The sequence below is a fragment of the Eucyclogobius newberryi genome, unplaced genomic scaffold (genome assembly GCF_026437365.1).
Source record: "Eucyclogobius newberryi isolate DKJ021-1_F unplaced genomic scaffold, fEucNew1.0.hap1 SCAF_21, whole genome shotgun sequence".
In the NCBI taxonomy this organism is placed as follows: domain Eukaryota; kingdom Metazoa; phylum Chordata; class Actinopteri; order Gobiiformes; family Gobiidae; genus Eucyclogobius; species Eucyclogobius newberryi.
In genome coordinates, this window is record NW_027315846.1 from 304938 (window position 1) to 323622 (window position 18685).

The window sequence follows — 18685 nt, forward strand, 5'->3', positions numbered from 1 at the left end:
GGCAGAGTGGTTAGCAGTGGCAGAGTGGTTAGCAGTAGCAGAGTGGTTAGCAGTGGCGGAGTGGTTAGCAGTGGCGGAGTAGTTAGCAGTGGCAGAGTGGTTAGCAGTGGCAGAGTGGTTAGCAGTTGCAGAGTGGCAGAGTGGTTAGCAGTGGCAGAGTGGTTAGCAGTGGCAGAGTGGTTAGCAGTAGCAGAGTGGTTAGCAGTAGCAGAGTGGTTAGCAGTGGCGGAGTGGTTAGCAGTAGCAGAGTGGTTAGCAGTAGCAGAGTGGTTAGCAGTGGCGGAGTGGTTATCAGTGGCGGAGTGGTTAGCAGTGGCGGAGTGGTTAGCAGTGGCGGAGTGGTTAGCAGTGTCAGAGTGGTTAGCAGTTGCAGAGTGGCAGAGTGGTTATCAGTGGCAGAGTGGTTAGCAGTGGCAGAGTGGTTAGCAGTTGCAGAGTGGTTAGCAGTGGCTGAGTGGTTAGCAGTGGCAGAGTGGTTAGCAGTGGCAGAGTGGTTAGCAGTAGCGGAGTGGTTAGCAGTAGCAGAGTGGTTAGCAGTAGCAGAGTGGTTAGCAGTAGCAGAGTGGTTAGCAGTTGCAGAGTGGTTAGCAGTGGCTGAGTGGTTAGCAGTGGCAGAGTGGTTAGCAGTGGCAGAGTGGTTAGCAGTGGCAGAGTGGTTAGCAGTAGCGGAGTGGTTAGCAGTGGCGGAGTGGTTAGCAGTGGCAGAGTGGTTAGCAGTGGCAGAGTGGTTAGCGGTTGCGGAGTGGTTAGCAGTGGCGGAGTGGTTAGCAGTGGCGGAGTGGTTAGCAGTGGCAGAGTGGTTAGCAGTGGCAGAGTGGTTAGCAGTTGCAGAGTGGTTAGCAGTGGCAGAGTGGTTAGCAGTGGCAGAGTGGCAGAGTGGTTAGCAGTGACAGAGTGGTTAGCAGTGGCAGAGTGGTTAGCAGTGGCGGAGTGGTTAGCAGTGGCGGAGTGGTTAGCAGTGGCAGAGTGGTTAGCAGTGGCAGAGTGGTTAGCAGTGGCAGAGTGGTTAGCAGTTGCAGAGTGGTAGAGTGGTTAGCAGTGGCGGAGTGGTTAGCAGTGGCGGAGTGGCAGAGTGGTTAGCAGTGGCAGAGTGGTTAGCAGTGGCAGAGTGGTTAGCAGTGGCAGAGTGGTTAGCAGTAGCAGAGTGGTTAGCAGTGGCAGAGTGGTTAGCAGTGGCAGAGTGGTTAGCAGTAGCAGAGTGGTTAGCAGTTGTAGAGTGGTTAGCCGTGGCAGAGTGGTTAGCAGTGGCAGAGTGGTTAGCAGTAGCAGAGTGGTTAGCAGTGGCAGAGTGGTTAGCAGTGGCAGAGTGGTTAGCAGTAGCAGAGTGGTTAGCAGTGGCAGAGTGGTTAGCAGTTGCAGAGTGGTTAGCAGTGGCAGAGTGGTTAGCAGTGGCAGAGTGGTTAGCAGTAGCAGAGTGGTTAGCAGTGGCAGAGTGGTTAGCAGTGGCAGAGTGGTTAGCAGTAGCAGAGTGGTTAGCAGTGGCAGAGTGGTTAGCAGTTGCAGAGTGGTTAGCAGTGGCAGAGTGGTTAGCAGTGGCAGAGTGGTTAGCAGTGGCAGAGTGGTTAGCAGTGGCGGAGTGGTTAGCAGTAGCGGAGTGGTTAGCAGTGGCGGAGTGGTTAGCAGTGGCAGAGTGGTTAGCAGTGGCAGAGTGGTTAGCAGTGGCGGAGTGGTTAGCAGTGGCGGAGTGGTTAGCAGTGGCAGAGTGGTTAGCAGTGGCAGAGTGGTTAGCAGTTTCAGAGTGGCAGAGTGGTTAGCAGTGGCAGAGTGGTTAGCAGTGGCAGAGTGGTTAGCAGTAGCAGAGTGGTTAGCAGTAGCAGAGTGGTTAGCAGTGGCGGAGTGGTTAGCAGTAGCAGAGTGGTTAGCAGTAGCAGAGTGGTTAGCAGTGGCGGAGTGGTTAGCAGTGGCGGAGTGGTTAGCAGTGGCGGAATGGTTAGCAGTGGCAGAGTGGTTAGCAGTGGCAGAGTGGTTAGCAGTTGCAGAGTGGCAGAGTGGTTAGCAGTGGCAGAGTGGTTAGCAGTGGCAGAGTGGTTAGCAGTAGCAGAGTGGTTAGCAGTAGCAGAGTGGTTAGCAGTGGCGGAGTGGTTAGCAGTAGCAGAGTGGTTAGCAGTAGCAGAGTGGTTAGCAGTGGCGGAGTGGTTAGCAGTGGCGGAGTGGTTAGCAGTGGCGGAGTGGTTAGCAGTGGCGGAGTGGTTAGCAGTGGCGGAGTGGTTAGCAGTGTCAGAGTGGTTAGCAGTTGCAGAGTGGCAGAGTGGTTAGCAGTGGCAGAGTGGTTAGCAGTGGCAGAGTGGTTAGCAGTTGCAGAGTGGTTAGCAGTGGCTGAGTGGTTAGCAGTGGCAGAGTGGTTAGCAGTGGCAGAGTGGTTAGCAGTGGCAGAGTGGTTAGCAGTAGCGGAGTGGTTAGCAGTAGCAGAGTGGTTAGCAGTAGCAGAGTGGTTAGCAGTAGCAGAGTGGTTAGCAGTTGCAGAGTGGTTAGCAGTGGCTGAGTGGTTAGCAGTGGCAGAGTGGTTAGCAGTGGCAGAGTGGTTAGCAGTGGCAGAGTGGTTAGCAGTAGCGGAGTGGTTAGCAGTGGCGGAGTGGTTAGCAGTGGCAGAGTGGTTAGCAGTGGCAGAGTGGTTAGCAGTTGCGGAGTGGTTAGCAGTGGCGGAGTGGTTAGCAGTGGCGGAGTGGTTAGCAGTGGCAGAGTGGTTAGCAGTGGCAGAGTGGTTAGCAGTTGCAGAGTGGTTAGCAGTGGCAGAGTGGTTAGCAGTGGCAGAGTGGCAGAGTGGTTAGCAGTGACAGAGTGGTTAGCAGTGGCAGAGTGGTTAGCAGTGGCGGAGTGGTTAGCAGTGGCGGAGTGGTTAGCAGTGGCAGAGTGGTTAGCAGTGGCAGAGTGGTTAGCAGTTGCAGAGTGGTAGAGTGGTTAGCAGTGGCGGAGTGGTTAGCAGTGGCGGAGTGGCAGAGTGGTTAGCAGTGGCAGAGTGGTTAGCAGTGGCAGAGTGGTTAGCAGTGGCAGAGTGGTTAGCAGTAGCAGAGTGGTTAGCAGTGGCAGAGTGGTTAGCAGTGGCAGAGTGGTTAGCAGTAGCAGAGTGGTTAGCAGTTGTAGAGTGGTTAGCCGTGGCAGAGTGGTTAGCAGTAGCAGAGTGGTTAGCAGTGGCAGAGTGGTTAGCAGTGGCAGAGTGGTTAGCAGTAGCAGAGTGGTTAGCAGTGGCAGAGTGGTTAGCAGTTGCAGAGTGGTTAGCAGTGGCAGAGTGGTTAGCAGTGGCAGAGTGGTTAGCAGTAGCAGAGTGGTTAGCAGTGGCAGAGTGGTTAGCAGTGGCAGAGTGGTTAGCAGTAGCAGAGTGGTTAGCAGTGGCAGAGTGGTTAGCAGTTGCAGAGTGGTTAGCAGTGGCAGAGTGGTTAGCAGTGGCAGAGTGGTTAGCAGTGGCAGAGTGGTTAGCAGTGGCAGAGTGGTTAGCAGTAGCGGAGTGGTTAGCAGTGGCGGAGTGGTTAGCAGTGGCAGAGTGGTTAGCAGTGGCAGAGTGGTTAGCAGTTGCGGAGTGGTTAGCAGTGGCGGAGTGGTTAGCAGTGGCGGAGTGGTTAGCAGTGGCAGAGTGGTTAGCAGTGGCAGAGTGGTTAGCAGTTGCAGAGTGGTTAGCAGTGGCAGAGTGGTTAGCAGTGGCGGAGTGGTTAGCAGTGGCAGAGTGGTTAGCAGTGGCAGAGTGGTTAGCAGTTGCAGAGTGGTTAGCAGTGGCAGAGTGGTTAGCAGTGGTAGAGTGGCAGAGTGGTTAGCAGTGACAGAGTGGTTAGCAGTGGCAGAGTGGTTAGCAGTGGCGGAGTGGTTAGCAGTGGCGGAGTGGTTAGCAGTGGCAGAGTGGTTAGCAGTGGCAGAGTGGTTAGCAGTGGCGGAGTGGTTAGCAGTGGCGGAGTGGTTAGCAGTGGCAGAGTGGTTAGCAGTGGCAGAGTGGTTAGCAGTTGCAGAGTGGTTAGCAGTGGCAGAGTGGTTAGCAGTGGTAGAGTGGCAGAGTGGTTAGCAGTGACAGAGTGGTTAGCAGTGGCAGAGTGGTTAGCAGTGGCGGAGTGGTTAGCAGTGGCGGAGTGGTTAGCAGTGGCAGAGTGGTTAGCAGTGGCAGAGTGGTTAGCAGTTGCAGAGTGGTAGAGTGGTTAGCAGTGGCGGAGTGGTTAGCAGTGGCGGAGTGGCAGAGTGGTTAGCAGTGGCAGAGTGGTTAGCAGTGGCAGAGTGGTTAGCAGTGGCAGAGTGGTTAGCAGTAGCAGAGTGGTTAGCAGTGGCAGAGTGGTTAGCAGTGGCAGAGTGGTTAGCAGTAGCAGAGTGGTTAGCAGTTGTAGAGTGGTTAGCCGTGGCAGAGTGGTTAGCAGTGGCAGAGTGGTTAGCAGTAGCAGAGTGGTTAGCAGTGGCAGAGTGGTTAGCAGTGGCAGAGTGGTTAGCAGTAGCAGAGTGGTTAGCAGTGGCAGAGTGGTTAGCAGTTGCAGAGTGGTTAGCAGTGGCAGAGTGGTTAGCAGTGGCAGAGTGGTTAGCAGTAGCAGAGTGGTTAGCAGTGGCAGAGTGGTTAGCAGTGGCAGAGTGGTTAGCAGTAGCAGAGTGGTTAGCAGTGGCAGAGTGGTTAGCAGTTGCAGAGTGGTTAGCAGTTGCAGAGTGGTTAGCAGTGGCAGAGTGGTTAGCAGTAGCAGAGTGGTTAGCAGTGGCAGAGTGGTTAGCAGTTGCAGAGTGGTTAGCAGTGGCAGAGTGGTTAGCAGTGGCAGAGTGGTTAGCAGTGGCAGAGTGGTTAGCAGTGGCAGAGTGGTTAGCAGTAGCGGAGTGGTTAGCAGTGGCGGAGTGGTTAGCAGTGGCAGAGTGGTTAGCAGTGGCAGAGTGGTTAGCAGTTGCGGAGTGGTTAGCAGTGGCGGAGTGGTTAGCAGTGGCGGAGTGGTTAGCAGTGGCAGAGTGGTTAGCAGTGGCAGAGTGGTTAGCAGTTGCAGAGTGGTTAGCAGTGGCAGAGTGGTTAGCAGTGGCGGAGTGGTTAGCAGTGGCAGAGTGGTTAGCAGTGGCAGAGTGGTTAGCAGTTGCAGAGTGGTTAGCAGTGGCAGAGTGGTTAGCAGTGGTAGAGTGGCAGAGTGGTTAGCAGTGACAGAGTGGTTAGCAGTGGCAGAGTGGTTAGCAGTGGCGGAGTGGTTAGCAGTGGCGGAGTGGTTAGCAGTGGCAGAGTGGTTAGCAGTGGCAGAGTGGTTAGCAGTGGCGGAGTGGTTAGCAGTGGCGGAGTGGTTAGCAGTGGCAGAGTGGTTAGCAGTGGCAGAGTGGTTAGCAGTTGCAGAGTGGTTAGCAGTGGCAGAGTGGTTAGCAGTGGTAGAGTGGCAGAGTGGTTAGCAGTGACAGAGTGGTTAGCAGTGGCAGAGTGGTTAGCAGTGGCGGAGTGGTTAGCAGTGGCGGAGTGGTTAGCAGTGGCAGAGTGGTTAGCAGTGGCAGAGTGGTTAGCAGTTGCAGAGTGGTAGAGTGGTTAGCAGTGGCGGAGTGGTTAGCAGTGGCGGAGTGGCAGAGTGGTTAGCAGTGGCAGAGTGGTTAGCAGTGGCAGAGTGGTTAGCAGTGGCAGAGTGGTTAGCAGTAGCAGAGTGGTTAGCAGTGGCAGAGTGGTTAGCAGTGGCAGAGTGGTTAGCAGTAGCAGAGTGGTTAGCAGTTGTAGAGTGGTTAGCCGTGGCAGAGTGGTTAGCAGTGGCAGAGTGGTTAGCAGTAGCAGAGTGGTTAGCAGTGGCAGAGTGGTTAGCAGTGGCAGAGTGGTTAGCAGTAGCAGAGTGGTTAGCAGTGGCAGAGTGGTTAGCAGTTGCAGAGTGGTTAGCAGTGGCAGAGTGGTTAGCAGTGGCAGAGTGGTTAGCAGTAGCAGAGTGGTTAGCAGTGGCAGAGTGGTTAGCAGTGGCAGAGTGGTTAGCAGTAGCAGAGTGGTTAGCAGTGGCAGAGTGGTTAGCAGTTGCAGAGTGGTTAGCAGTGGCAGAGTGGTTAGCAGTGGCAGAGTGGTTAGCAGTAGCAGAGTGGTTAGCAGTGGCAGAGTGGTTAGCAGTAGCAGAGTGGTTAGCAGTGGCAGAGTGGTTAGCAGTGGCAGAGTGGTTAGCAGTGGCAGAGTGGTTAGCCCGTGTCGTAGTTCACTCATGGTTTTAGTCCTGGTTTATACCGCATCAGGAAACAGAACAAACAGAAACGAAGGAGAAAAACAAATCAATAAAACCAAAAAACACAAAAATGTGAGAGATCTGCAGCGATGACATCTGCAGAAAACATCTAAATGTAAGTTTATATTTGTGGTGAATATTTATCATAGTTTTACTTCTGTTAAGTCGCAGTTTGTGGAAAAATATTTAAAAATGTGTTTAAAGTGACAGGAAGTGGAGCTGAATCCCTCTGTGATGTCATCAGTGTGCGACACAGAGACAGTTTAAACCATGGTTGGACTAAATAAAGGTGTTTTATGGTATTATTGTGTCAGATCAGAACTGTTGTGTTGTTTATGTGGAGTGTGGCTCTTGTTTACAGTCTGGTTGCTATGGTAACAGCTGTGGAACCACCTCTGACCTCTGCCTGTGTCATGTCTGTGCTCGTGTACAACCAGGAAGTACAACTATAAACTTTACACGGTTTTGTGACGCTGGGAAAAATCTCAATGTTGCAGTTTTAAAGCTCAGAGTTCTGAAAACGTGTTCTCGACGTAACCACGGAAACGGCTGCACTGGCTCCGCCCCCTTCTTTAAACACCTTTCCCCCTCTTGTCCCGCTGACCCCGCGTTAAGCCCGCGGCGGCCATTTTGGCTCCGCCGTGTCGCTAATTGGCCTGAGATGAAAGGCTAAAGGAGGAAAGCGCTGGTCTGTGTAGATGTGGTCTGACCCCGTAAACCACACGTCCCACAATGCTTTGCTGCTGCTGCTTTTCATGTTACACTTCCCTTGAGTTAAAACCCTGCAATTGTTTTTATTCCCTCTTGATTCCATCGCTGCTGCTTCATGTTAAAATGTAAGTAAATAAGAAATAAGAAACGTGCTGAAAATAATAAAGAAATAATAAAATAATAAAATAATAAAATGATAAAGAAATAAAGAAATAAATAATAAAATAATAATAAAGAAATAATAATAAAATAATAAATAATAAAATAATAAAGAAATAATAATAAAATAATAAAGAAATAAAGAAATAAGAAACGTGCTGAGAGCCTCAGGACGACGAGAAAATAAAAACAATAAAACTGTAAGAACCAAAAACAAACAATCGAGACTATTTTAGAAGCAAATTTAAATCATTTGAATTTAATCTGATTCAAGCTCATCTAAATGTTTAATGCTTTTTTATGTGGCTTTTTCTCTTTGGTTTTGTGAATAATCGTCATGTCGACAATAATTGTAACGTTTGATATCGTGACATTAGCACAGAATGTAGAGGATTATTCAAAGTTAAATCAACCACAATATTACGGAATATTCCCTTAAGTAAACGTCAAATGAGCCAAAAATTTACGTTTTAAAGCTTTTAAGCCTGTTTTACCTCTGATCCTCATCAAAGAGCAGCAGCAGCAGCAGCAGCAGCGCCTCGTGTGGCAGAGGCTGGTAAATGCACTGCTGCTTTAAGGCGTTTGTTCGGTTGTCACGGCACCAACTGTGTTTGTCGTGGTTTATTTTCAGGCTAAATTACTTAAAAAAGCAGCGATGGGTTAATTTACTTGGCAACTAGTTACTTTACTCAATTACACAGTTAAAACTATATCTAACCTTTGCCCAAAACATCAAATCATTCAAGAAGCGCGTGTTTTCATCAAAAGAACTCAATTTACACATTTTCCACATTGTTTTCTTTAGTTATATTTTTAGTAGAAACGATAAACAAAGTAAAAAAAACTAAAAAAAAGCTAAAAAATAAAAGAGAACAAGACAAAAGAGAAAATCAAACCCAGGAAAATCAAATCCGTGTTGTTGTGGGGCCTTTTCGCCGCCGCTGCAGGAGAATGTTCCAGAGGCTTTATCGTATCCGTGGCAACAGCTCTGAGGCCCGAGAGTCCTGAAAGTTATGAATTGTTGTTAGATTCAGTCATAAAACTTTATTTTCTCAGCTCGAGGCGTGTTTTAAACCTGCTGTTCACCATCATCAATACTAAACTACTGCCGCTCCCTACTATAGATACTTCCTCAAATACTGCAGTAGCACTACGTTAGACTACTTTAGACTACATTAGACTACTTTAGACTACTTTAGACTACGTTAGACTACTTTAGACTACATTAGACTACTTTAGACTACTTTAGACTACGTTAGACTACTTTAGACTACATTAGACTACGTTAGACTACTTTAGACTACATTAGACTACTTTAGACTACTTTAGACTACTATAGACTACTATAGACTACGTTAGACTACTTTAGACTACTTTAGACTACTTTAGACTACTTTAGACTACTATAGACTACTATAGACTACGACTACGTTAGACTACATTAGACTACTTTAGACTACTTTAGACTACTTTAGACTACGTTAGACTACTTCAGACTACTTTAGACTACTTTAGACTACTTTAGACTACGTTAGACTACTTTAGACTACTTTAGACTACTTTAGACTACTTTAGACTACGTTAGACTACATTAGACTACTTTAGACTACTTTAGACTACTTTAGACTACGTTAGACTACTTTAGACTACTTTAGACTACTTTAGACTACATTAGACTACTTTAGACTACTTTAGACTACTTTAGACTACGTTAGACTACTTTAGACTACGTTAGACTACTTTAGACTACATTAGACTACTTTAGACTACATTAGACTACTTTAGACTACTTTAGACTACGTTAGACTACTTTAGACTACATTAGACTACTTTAGACTACATTAGACTACTTTAGACTACTTTAGACTACTTTAGACTACTTTAGACTACTTTAGACTACTTTAGACTACTTTAGACTACATTAGACTACTGTAGACTACGACTACGTTAGACTACATTAGACTACTTTAGACTACTTTAGACTACTTTAGACTACGTTAGACTACTTTAGACTACTTTAGACTACGTTAGACTACTTTAGACTACTTTAGACTACTTTAGACTACTTTAGACTACTTTAGACTACATTAGACTACTGTAGACTACGACTACGTTAGACTACATTAGACTACTTTAGACTACTTTAGACTACTTTAGACTACGTTAGACTACTTTAGACTACTTTAGACTACTTTAGACTACTTTAGACTACTATAGACTACTATAGACTACGACTACGTTAGACTACATTAGACTACTTTAGACTACTTTAGACTACTTTAGACTACGTTAGACTACTTTAGACTACTTTAGACTACTTTAGACTACTTTAGACTACTATAGACTACTATAGACTACGACTACGTTAGACTACATTAGACTACTTTAGACTACTTTAGACTACTTTAGACTACGTTAGACTACTTCAGACTACTTTAGACTACTTTAGACTACTTTAGACTACGTTAGACTACATTAGACTACTTTAGACTACTTTAGACTACTTTAGACTACGTTAGACTACATTAGACTACTCTAGACTACTTTAGACTACATTAGACTACTTTAGACTACTTTAGACTACATTAGACTACTTTAGACTACTTTAGACTACATTAGACTACTTTAGACTACATTAGACTACTTAAGACTACTTTAGACTACTTTAGACTACTTTGGCAGTACATTTACGTGAAGCCCAAACTCAGATAGCAGACAAAATGGCCGCCCCCGCGCTTGAGCCGGGATTAAACCAGGTCTAAACCAGGACTAAACCAGGACTAAACCAGGTCTAAACCAGGACTAAACCAGGACTAAACCTGGACTAAACCAGGACTAAACCAGGACTAAACCAGGTCAAAACCAGGACTAAACCAGGACTAAACCAGGTCTAAACCAGGACTAAACCAGGACTAAACCAGGTCTAAACCAGGACTAAACCAGGACTAAACCAGGACTAAACCAGGTCTAAACCAGGACTAAACCAGGACTAAACCAGGTCTAAACCAGGACTAAACCAGGACTAAACCAGGTCTAAACCAGGACTAAACCAGGACTAAACCAGGTCTAAACCAGGTCTAAACCAGGTCTAAACCAGGACTAAACCAGGACTAAACCAGGACAAAACCAGGACTAAACCAGGTCTAAACCAGGACTAAACCAGGACTAAACCAGGACTAAACCAGGTCTAAACCAGGACTAAACCAGGACTAAACCAGGTCTAAACCAGGACTAAACCAGGACTAAACCAGGTCTAAACCAGGACTAAACCAGGACTAAACCAGGTCTAAACCAGGACTAAACCAGGACTAAACCAGGTCTAAACCAGGTCTAAACCAGGACTAAACCAGGTCTGCATCTCTCCGTCAGTGGCTCTTTAAGGACGAGCACTTTGAGCCGCATTGATCCCGTTTCCAGTCGGTGTATAAATATAAACCGCACGTCCTCCACGCGACGCCGGGACGTTTAAGGACGCGCAACAGCACAAACACGTACATACACGTACAAACACGTACAAACACGTACAAAACACGTACAAAACACGTACAAACACGTACAAACACGTACAAACACGTACAAACACGTACAAAACACGTACAAACACGTACAAACACGTAAAAACACGTACAAAACACGTACAAACACGTAAAAACACGTACAAAACACGTACAAACACGTACAAACACGTACAAACACGTACAAACACGTACAAACTATGATACTTTTGGTTTCCCCACGTCTTTATCGCACTCTTACGTTGTGTTTGGAGCGATTTGTGGATGTCTTGTCAGAAAATCTCATGTTTTTAGCCTGATTTGAGCTGCTTCATTGCTCTGAACAGCTGCAGGGCCTGGTACTGATGTAAACCTTCTGTCGCATTCATTTTAACCTGGCAGCGACATAAAACCACGAATTTGTGGTCGTTTTAAGTATTTAAGTCGACTCTTTAGGTCATTGTGCTTTACTTAAGTCATTTTTACAGTATATACTTTTTACTTTTACTTTATCTGAGAACCAGTATCTGTACTTTCTACTCCTCTATATTTTTAACAGGACTAAGAAGTTTTTAAAAAAGTAATAAAGCAGTACATTTTTTATCCTGATCTCTTCTTTTGACGTCAGAAATATGTGAAAAATGTACTAAAAGTAAAAGAAGTTTTCCTTGAGTCCTGTTTCTGTACTTTTACTTCAGTAACAGACGTGAGTACTTCTTCTGCGTCTTCACGTGGTCAGAATGTTCCGCAGTGTAACTTTAACATGTGTCTGTGTCGCCGTAGAGACGAGCTTCCTTCTGGGGAACGCTCAGATCGTGGAGTGGCCGGTCGTCTATAGCAACGATGGATTCTGTAAACTGTCCGGGTTTCACCGAGCGGAGGTCATGCAGAAGAGCTCCACCTGCAGGTAACGCCCTGAACTGCAGCGCACGGGACTAAAGCAGGGCTAAAGCAGGGCTAAACCAGGACTAAACCAGGACTAAACCTGGTGTAAACCAGGTCTAAACCAGGACTAAACCAGGTCTAAACCAGGTCTAAACCAGGTCTAAACCAGGACTAAACCAGGACTAAACCAGGTCTGAACCAGGACTAAACCAGGACTAAACCAGGACTAAACCAGGTCTGAACCAGGACTAAACCAGGACTAAACCAGGACTAAACCAGGACTAAACCAGGTCTAAACCAGGACTAAACCAGGACTAAACCAGGTCTAAACCAGGACTAAACCAGGACTAAACCAGGACTAAACCAGGACTAAACCAGGTCTAAACCAGGGCTAAACCAGGACTAAACCAGGACTAAACCAGGTCTGAACCAGGACTAAACCAAGACTAAACCAGGACTAAACCAGGTCTGAACCAGGACTAAACCAGGACTAAACCAGGACTAAACCAGGACTAAACCAGGTCTAAACCAGGACTAAACCAGGACTAAACCAGGACTAAACCAGGACTAAACCAGGTCTAAACCAGGACTAAACCAGGACTAAACCAGGGCTAAACCAGGTCTGAACCAGGACTAAACCAGGACTAAACCAGGACTAAACCAGGACTAAACCAGGTCTGAACCAGGACTAAACCAGGACTAAACCAGGACTAAACCAGGACTAAACCAGGTCTAAACCAGGACTAAACCAGGACTAAACCAGGACTAAACCAGGACTAAACCAGGTCTAAACCAGGACTAAACCAGGACTAAACCAGGACTAAACCAGGACTAAACCAGGTCTAAACCAGGACTAAACCAGGTCTAAACCAGGATTAAACCAGGTTTATACCAGGACTAAACCAGGTCTAAACCAGGACTAAACCAGGACTAAACCAGGTCTAAACCAGGACTAAACCAGGACTAAACCAGGACTAAACCAGGTCTACACCAGGTCTAAACCAGGTCTAAACCAGGACTAAACCAGGACTACACCAGGACTAAACCAGGACTAAACCAGGTCTAAACCAGGACTAAACCAGGACTAAACCAGGACTAAACCAGGACTAAACCTGGTCTAAACCAGGATTAAACCAGGTTTATACCAGGACTAAACCAGGTCTAAACCAGGACTAAACCTGGTCTAAACCAGGATTAAACCAGGTTTAAACCAGGACTAAACCAGGTCTAAAGCAGGACTAAACCAGGTCTAAAGCAGGACTAAACCAGGACTTCACAGTGTTTATATAGATAAATATATTTACTCCGTCTAATGTAAAAAATATCTCATATTTTGTGAACTTTGCCCAAACTTATATAATTGTGGAGCTCGTTTCTGAGACAGTTTTATGAGTTCTGCTTTAAACTCCATTAAAAACACATTATTCTGAGAAGAAGCTCGAGGCACAATCTGTGTGACTCCAGAGTACTGCAAAGTATATCTGAAGCTCCAGAGTTCTGCAAAGTATATCTGAAGCTCCAGAGTTCTGCAAAGTATATCTGAAGCTCCAGAGTACTGCCAAGTATATCTGAAGCTCCAGAGTACTGCCAAGTATATCTGAAGCTCCAGAGTACTGCAAAGTATATCTGAAGCTCCAGAGTACTGCCAAGTATATCTGAAGCTCCAGAGTACTGCAAAGTATATCTGAAGCTCCAGAGTACTGCAAAGTATATCTGAAGCTCCAGAGTACTGCCAAGTATATCTGAAGCTCCAGAGTACTGCAAAGTATATCTGAAGCTCCAGAGTTCTGCAAAGTATATCTGAAGCTCCAGAGTACTGCCAAGTATATCTGAAGCTCCAGAGTACTGCCAAGTATATCTGAAGCTCCAGAGTACTGCAAAGTATATCTGAAGCTCCAGAGTACTGCAAAGTATATCTGAAGCTCCAGAGTACTGCCAAGTATATCTGAAGCTCCAGAGTACTGCCAAGTATATCTGAAGCTCCAGAGTACTGCAAAGTATATCTGAAGCTCCAGAGTACTGCCAAGTATATCTGAAGCTCCAGAGTACTGCAAAGTATATCTGAAGCTCCAGAGTACTGCAAAGTATATCTGAAGCTCCAGAGTACTGCCAAGTATATCTGAAGCTCCAGAGTACTGCAAAGTATATCTGAAGCTCCAGAGTACTGCCAAGTATATCTGAAGCTCCAGAGTACTGCAAAGTATATCTGAAGCTCCAGAGTACTGCCAAGTATATCTGAAGCTCCAGAGTACTGCAAAGTATATCTGAAGCTCCAGAGTACTGCCAAGTATATCTGAAGCTCCAGAGTACTGCCAAGTATATCTGAAGCTCCAGAGTACTGCAAAGTATATCTGAAGCTCCAGAGTACTGCCAAGTATATCTGAAGCTCCAGAGTACTGCAAAGTATATCTGAAGCTCCAGAGTACTGCCAAGTATATCTGAAGCTCCAGAGTACTGCCAAGTATATCTGAAGCTCCAGAGTACTGCAAAGTATATCTGAAGCTCCAGAGTACTGCCAAGTATATCTGAAGCTCCAGAGTACTGCAAAGTATATCTGAAGCTCCAGAGTACTGCAAAGTATATCTGAAGCTCCAGAGTACTGCCAAGTATATCTGAAGCTCCAGAGTACTGCAAAGTATATCTGAAGCTCCAGAGTTCTGCAAAGTATATCTGAAGCTCCAGAGTACTGCCAAGTATATCTGAAGCTCCAGAGTACTGCAAAGTATATCTGAAGCTCCAGAGTACTGCAAAGTATATCTGAAGCTCCAGAGTACTGCAAAGTATATCTGAAGCTCCAGAGTACTGCCAAGTATATCTGAAGCTCCAGAGTACTGCAAAGTATATCTGAAGCTCCAGAGTACTGCCAAGTATATCTGAAGCTCCAGAGTACTGCAAAGTATATCTGAAGCTCCAGAGTACTGCCAAGTATATCTGAAGCTCCAGAGTACTGCCAAGTATATCTGAAGCTCCAGAGTACTGCAAAGTATATCTGAAGCTCCAGAGTACTGCCAAGTATATCTGAAGCTCCAGAGTACTGCAAAGTATATCTGAAGCTCCAGAGTACTGCCAAGTATATCTGAAGCTCCAGAGTACTGCCAAGTATATCTGAAGCTCCAGAGTACTGCAAAGTATATCTGAAGCTCCAGAGTACTGCCAAGTATATCTGAAGCTCCAGAGTACTGCAAAGTATATCTGAAGCTCCAGAGTACTGCAAAGTATATCTGAAGCTCCAGAGTACTGCCAAGTATATCTGAAGCTCCAGAGTACTGCAAAGTATATCTGAAGCTCCAGAGTTCTGCAAAGTATATCTGAAGCTCCAGAGTACTGCCAAGTATATCTGAAGCTCCAGAGTACTGCCAAGTATATATGAAGCTCCAGAGTACTGCAAAGTATATCTGAAGCTCCAGAGTACTGCAAAGTATATCTGAAGCTCCAGAGTACTGCCAAGTATATCTGAAGCTCCAGAGTACTGCCAAGTATATCTGAAGCTCCAGAGTACTGCAAAGTATATCTGAAGCTCCAGAGTTCTGCAAAGTATATCTGAAGCTCCAGAGTACTGCCAAGTATATCTGAAGCTCCAGAGTACTGCCAAGTATATCTGAAGCTCCAGAGTACTGCAAAGTATATCTGAAGCTCCAGAGTACTGCAAAGTATATCTGAAGCTCCAGAGTACTGCCAAGTATATCTGAAGCTCCAGAGTACTGCCAAGTATATCTGAAGCTCCAGAGTACTGCAAAGTATATCTGAAGCTCCAGAGTACTGCCAAGTATATCTGAAGCTCCAGAGTACTGCAAAGTATATCTGAAGCTCCAGAGTACTGCCAAGTATATCTGAAGGTCGTAGGGCGACTCCTTGTAACTGGTCGTAGGGCGACTCCTTGTAACTGGTCGTAGGGCGACTCCTTGTAACTGGTCGTAGGGCGACTCCTTGTAACTGGTCATAGGGCTACTCCTTGTAACTGCTCGTAGGGCGACTCCTTGTGACTGGTCTTAGGGCGACTCCTTGTAACTGGTCGTAGGGCGACTCCTTGTAACTGGTCGTAGGGCGACTCCTTGTAACTGGTCGTAGGGCGACTGCTTGTAACTGGTCGTAGGGCAACTCCTTGTAACTGCTCGTAGGGCGACTCCTTGTAACTGGTCGTGGGGCGACTCCTTGTAACTGGTCATAGGGCGACTCCTTGTAACTGGTCGTAGGTCGACTCCTTGTAACTGGTCGTAGGGCGACTCCTTGTAACTGGTCGTTGGGCGACTCCTTGTAACTGGTCGTAGGGCGACTCCTTATAACTGGTCGTAGGGCGACCCTTTGTGACCGGTCTTAGGGCGACTCCTTGTGACTGGTCTTAGGGCGACTCCTTGTAACTGCTCGTAGGGCGACTCCTTGTAACTGCTCGTAGGGCGACTCCTTGTAACTGCTCGTAGGGCGACTCCTTGTAACTGCTCGTAGGGCGACTCCTTGTAACTGCTCGTAGGGCGACTCCTTGTAACTGGTCGTTGGGCGACTCCTTGTAACTGGTCGTAGGGCGACTCCTTGTGACTGGTCTTAGGGCGACTCCTTGTAACTGGTCGTAGGGCGACTCCTTGTAACTGGTCGTAGGGCGACTCCTTGTAACTGGTCTTAGGGCGACTCCTTGTAACTGCTCATAGGGCGACTCCTTGTAACTGGTCGTAGGACGACTCCTTGTAACTGGTCTTAGGGCGACTCCTTGTAACTGGTCTTAGGGCGACTCCTTGTAACTGGTCTTAGGGCGACTCCTTGTAACTGGTCTTAGGGCGACTCCTTGCTGCTCTGTTGCTGTCGCTGCTTTTTGTCTGCTCTATCGGCCTCTACAACTGGAGCTCTCACACTTGCTAGGCTCTGGTCGGGCGACATAACTGTGTTTATCGCCTGGAAGTCTAGAAATCGGACACTTTATTGAACGAAATGAAAAAGAATGAACGTGTCGTTCACAGACACCAGAAAGAACGCGTTCACATTATAGTTTGTCAGCATCAAAACAGAACGTTCAGTTCACGTTCACCAAAATTATTCATGAACTTTCGTTCAATGAACACTGCAGACAGAACACTCAAAAGCACAGGCAGAACACTCAAAAGCACAGGCAGAACACTCAAAAGCACAGGCAGAACACTCAAAAGCACAGGCAGAACACTCACATGGTGTAACGTGTCCCTCTCGTCCTCAGCTTCATGTACGGAGACCTCACGGACAAAAAGACCATCGACAAAGTGCGCGAGACGTTCGATAACTACGAGTCGGACTGTTTCGAGATCCTGCTCTACAGGAAGAACCGTGAGTGACTCGTCTCAGCTTCAAAACTCTTTCTATTATAAACATGAAAAACATGAAAACATGAAAAACATGAAAAACATTCAAAACATAAAAACATTCAAAACATAAAAACATTCAAAACATTTCCTTCAGGCCGCGAGGGTTCAATCTAGTCACTGAAAAGACCAGACAAAACAGGCAGAACAACTTTAAAGTCTTATAAACCTTAAACTCGCCAAAACTTTACAAGCCGCTAATTAACAAGAACATGATGGAACGTACACGAGGGTTTGTTTGTATTATTATTAGAAGTAAACATCAACCAATCAACAACAGAAAAACCACAAAGAATCACAGCACTTTTAAATAAAAACAACAACGTCCAGATCCTTCACCAGATCCTTCACCGCACGCGTCCAGATCTTTCACCGCGCGTCCAGATCCTTCACCACGTGTCCAGATCCTTCACCACGTGTCCAGATCCTTCACCGCGCGTCCAGATCCTTCACCACGTGTCCAGATCCTTCACCGCGTCCAGATCCTTCACCGCGCGTCCAGATCCTTCACCACGTGTCCAGATCCTTCACCGCGCGTCCAGATCCTTCACCGCGCGTCCAGATCCTTCACCACGTGTCCAGATCCTTCACTGCGCGTCCAGATCCTTCACCGCGTCCAGATCATTCACCGCGTCCAGATCCTTCGCTGCGTCCAGATCCTTCACCGCGTCCAGATCATTCACAGCGTCCAGATCTTTCACCGCGCGTCCAGATCCTTCACCACGTCCAGATCTTTCACCGCGCATCCAGATCCTTCACCGCGCGTCCAGATCCTTCACCGCGCGTCCAGATCCTTCACCGCGTGTCCAGATCCTTCACCGCGTGTCCAGATCCTTCACCGCGCGTCCAGATCCTTCACCGCGCGTCCAGATCCTTCACTGCGCGTCCAGATCCTTCACCGCGTCCAGATCATTCACCGCGTCCAGATCCTTCGCCGCGTCCAGATCCTTCACCACGTCCAGATCATTCACAGCGTCCAGATCTTTCACCGCGCGTCCAGATCCTTCACCACGTCCAGATCTTTCACCGCGCATCCAGATCCTTCACCGCGCGTCCAGATCCTTCACTGCGCGTCCAGATCCTTCACCGCGCGTCCAGATCCTTCACCACGCGTCCAGATCCTTCACCGCGCGTCCAGATCCTTCACCGCGCATCCAGATCATTCACCGCGTCCAGATCCTTCACCGCGGCCAGATCATTCACCGCGTCCAGATCATTCACCGCGTCCAGATACTTCGCCTCGTCCAGATCTTTCAACGCGCGTCCAGATCCTTCACCGCGCGTCCAGATCATTCACCGCGTCCACATCCTTCACCGCGCGTCCACATCCTTTGCCGCGCGTCCAGATCCTTCACCGCGCGTCCAGATCCTTCACCGCGCGTCCAGATCCTTCACCGCGCGTCCAGATCATTCACCGCGTTCAGATCATTCACCGCGTTCAGATTATTCACCGCGTCCAGATCATTCACCGCGTCCATATCCTTCACCGCGCGTCCAGATCATTCACCGCGTCCAGATCCTTCACCTCGTCCAGATCTTTCACCGCGCGTCCAGATCATTCACCGCGTCCATATCCTTCACCGCGCGTCCAGATCATTCACCACGTCCAGATCCTTCACCTCGTCCAGATCTTTCACCGCGCGTCCAGATCATTCACCGCGTCCAGATCCTTCACCGCACGTCCAGATCCTCCACCGCGCGTCCAGATCATTCACCGCGTCCAGATCATTCACCGCGTCCACATCCTTTGCCGCACGTCCAGATCCTTCACCGCGCGTCCAGATCTTTCACCGCGCGTCCAGATCCTTCACCGCGCGTCCAGATCCTTCACCGCGTCCAGATCCTTCACCGCGCGTCCAGATCCTTCACCGCGCGTCCACATCCTTCTTGTGTCCGTGAGACGTGGCTAAACCAGTGGAAACAGTGTCATTTTAGATTAAAAACAGTAGCTCTTTGCACACAGTCCTTTCAGCACCACGGACAGCTCAGTTCATAAAGTCTA

General features: G+C 47.4%; 1 protein-coding gene across 1 annotated transcript in view; it reads left to right on the forward strand.

The window, feature by feature from the left end:
- The window catches only part of LOC140370956 (voltage-gated delayed rectifier potassium channel KCNH5-like), a 102368-nt gene that overhangs the window by 11051 nt on the left and 72632 nt on the right, over positions 1-18685 (forward strand). The window contains exons 2-4 of the mRNA XM_072458238.1: positions 11258-11381; positions 16542-16648; positions 17014-18585. Coding sequence (XP_072314339.1) covers positions 11258-11381; positions 16542-16648; positions 17014-18585 — 1803 coding nt within the window. The remainder of the gene's footprint in view (positions 1-11257; positions 11382-16541; positions 16649-17013; positions 18586-18685) is intronic.